Raw genomic sequence first — 2,467 nt, 5'->3', positions numbered from 1 at the left:
TTTTTTTTATTATAAAAATATATTAATGCGTTAAGACTATGTATTTTAGGTGTTCTCATTTTCCCATTTATTAATGAAATAATTAACAATATACCTTCATAACTATTTATAGTTAATATATAAGCATCTACCCCTTTTTTCTAGATAGTGAACCTACAGCTAATTCTTTTTGAATGAGTAAAGCTAGAGGTAGGTCTTTTAAATGCAAAATTATTTGTACAGAAGGGTAATTTAACCTACCCTTAGGGGTTCTTAAGGTTTTTGGTGTAATTATTGAACCATCACCTTCAATAAGCCCGGTAAAATAATAGCTAAATAGAGAGTTATTTAATTTTTTATTGGTATCAGTATGAACAGATCTAAGAGTTGTGAATAAAGGAAAGGTCAAAATTTATAAACTACAACCAAAATATTTTGGCGTGTGGCCTCTGAGGTTCTCTAAAAAGTTCAAACTTAATAGATTACCTTCTGATTGCGATATATATTCATATAACGGTTCCCAGAATACAGCCAAATTTAGAGCCGGCAGATTTAGTTTACCGGCTAAAACAGGTAATGATAATAATAATAAAACAGCTGTTATAACAACTGCTCATGCAAATAGGATTAATTTATGTAATCTTATACCAGGACTTCTCATATTAAATGTAGTTGTCATGACACCTTTTGACAATGTAATCTTATAAATTTATAAGATTACATTGTTAAATTTGTGGACTATCTCTTCAGCAGATCGGAAGCCCGATCTGGTGTAAAACATATAGTCTCTGAGGATCCTAGTCCGTAAAAGTATTGTATACTTTTATGTTAGGTTTCCTGCTGATTGTGCATAGGCCAATAAGATCTTCACTTGGACTTTTTCCATAATACTTATCGCCACTAAGCCTTTCCAGCATATAGTTTTAATTTTATATGAACCTCATTTCTTTTATTACTACTATATTAGTAACCCTTAGTTGAACATTGACTTTATGATTTAAAATTCTTTATATTTATTATTAACAGTTTTACATATAAAACCTTTATAAGATTGATCTGTATTTAAACGTTTCACTAATGTTTTTTGACTAGCAGAAAATCCTTTACTTTTTAAGAATATAATACATTGTCCTAAACTTTCAAACATAAATTCTTCTTTATTCTGAATATCTATTAGTGCAATAGCTTTACTTAAGCCATTAACAGGTTTTTCTCTATTATAGTTAACTCTATCTCTTTTTAACATTAAAGCTATTTCAGCTAAAGTCATATGAGACTTTCTAGCAGCATTATTACTTTCTCTAGTAAATAAATACTTAGCTAAATAATAAGTACCTTTTGTAAGATGTTTAGTAAAGGTTAAATGGCTTATGCTAAGTTTAGTTATAAAATCTTTTTGCTGTGTAGTAGAATAATAAAGTATAGATTTATCTCTATTATACATAAATAAAGGTTTAAAATTATATCCGCTAGGGTTATTTGAAACTCTTATAGTATTTAAACTAAAAGATGGATCTAGTAAATAATATTGCTCTAATACTATCTCTGATTTAAATTCAGGATAATAAGGTAAACATATTACTTCTAATTTAAATTTAGATAATCCTACTTCTTCTATTAAAGGAATTAACTTACCTGTGCTTTTATGAGTTTTATTTAAATAACCTTTTAATCTAAAAGCTAATTGAGAAGATGAACCTACGTATTTTTGAGCTGTGCTTAAATAAGTAAAAATATAAACACCTTGTGACTGTATTTTACTATGTGGTGTTCCCAATTTATCGTAGATAAAATCTAAGGTTTCTTTTTTTTGTAAATCGTAAAAAACTAACCGAGGCATATTTAATAAGGAATTTAAAGTATCTTCGCTCACTAATACACTAGAGTATGCTAATATTTCATTTAAGACCTTTAAAGTTACAGGTTTATTGCTGTTAACTTGAGAATTCGCCAACTCCTGAACAAAAATACTTTTACCTTTTCTTCCTAAAATAAGACCTCAATCGTCTTTTTTACCTGAATTCTTATCAGGTTCTTCAGGATCTTCCTCAGGATCTTCGTCGAAGTTATCTAACTCATTTTCTTGGTGCTCCTCTTTATCATCTTCACTATAAAGGTTTTGCTCGATAGTGTCACTGAAGTCTACGCTACAATCATTAGATATCTCTAACAAAATAAAACTTTCCTCTTTGTATAAAGAGGATAAAACTGTGCCATAATAAAAAATAAAATAAATCATTAATAGTGTTAAGAATAGGGTTAAAAATAACGGCAACAATAAGCCGAAATTCATGGCTCCAAGTAAACTTGAAATACCAGAAAGGTGTAATCCAAAGATAGCTAAATCCACACTTGGACCACTATGACTTTGTATTCCTGATAATGGAGGGTATCAATTGTGTTGGTAATCTCATTGTGTTATACACAACTATCATTACACTCAATATATCTCTATATTGTTCGGACTATACCATTATCTAAAAAAAAA

At 28.8% G+C, this 2,467-nt stretch overlaps 1 protein-coding gene across 1 annotated transcript; it reads right to left on the bottom strand.

Moving 5' to 3' along the window:
* Positions 1 to 976: 976 nt before the first annotated feature.
* On the bottom strand, positions 977 to 1,972 carry M421DRAFT_79446 (uncharacterized protein; the record flags this gene model as incomplete). The annotated part of the gene is made up of 1 exon (XM_033597484.1): positions 977 to 1,972. A coding segment is annotated over one exon (996 nt), but the record flags the coding sequence as incomplete, so codon positions are not given.
* Between the last annotated feature and the right edge of the window lie 495 nt (positions 1,973 to 2,467).

This window comes from Didymella exigua (genome assembly GCF_010094145.1).
Source record: "Didymella exigua CBS 183.55 unplaced genomic scaffold M421scaffold_132, whole genome shotgun sequence".
In the NCBI taxonomy this organism is placed as follows: domain Eukaryota; kingdom Fungi; phylum Ascomycota; class Dothideomycetes; order Pleosporales; family Didymellaceae; genus Didymella; species Didymella exigua.
The sequence above is the reverse complement of the archived record's forward strand: the minus strand, read 5'-3'. Positions and strand labels throughout refer to the sequence as shown.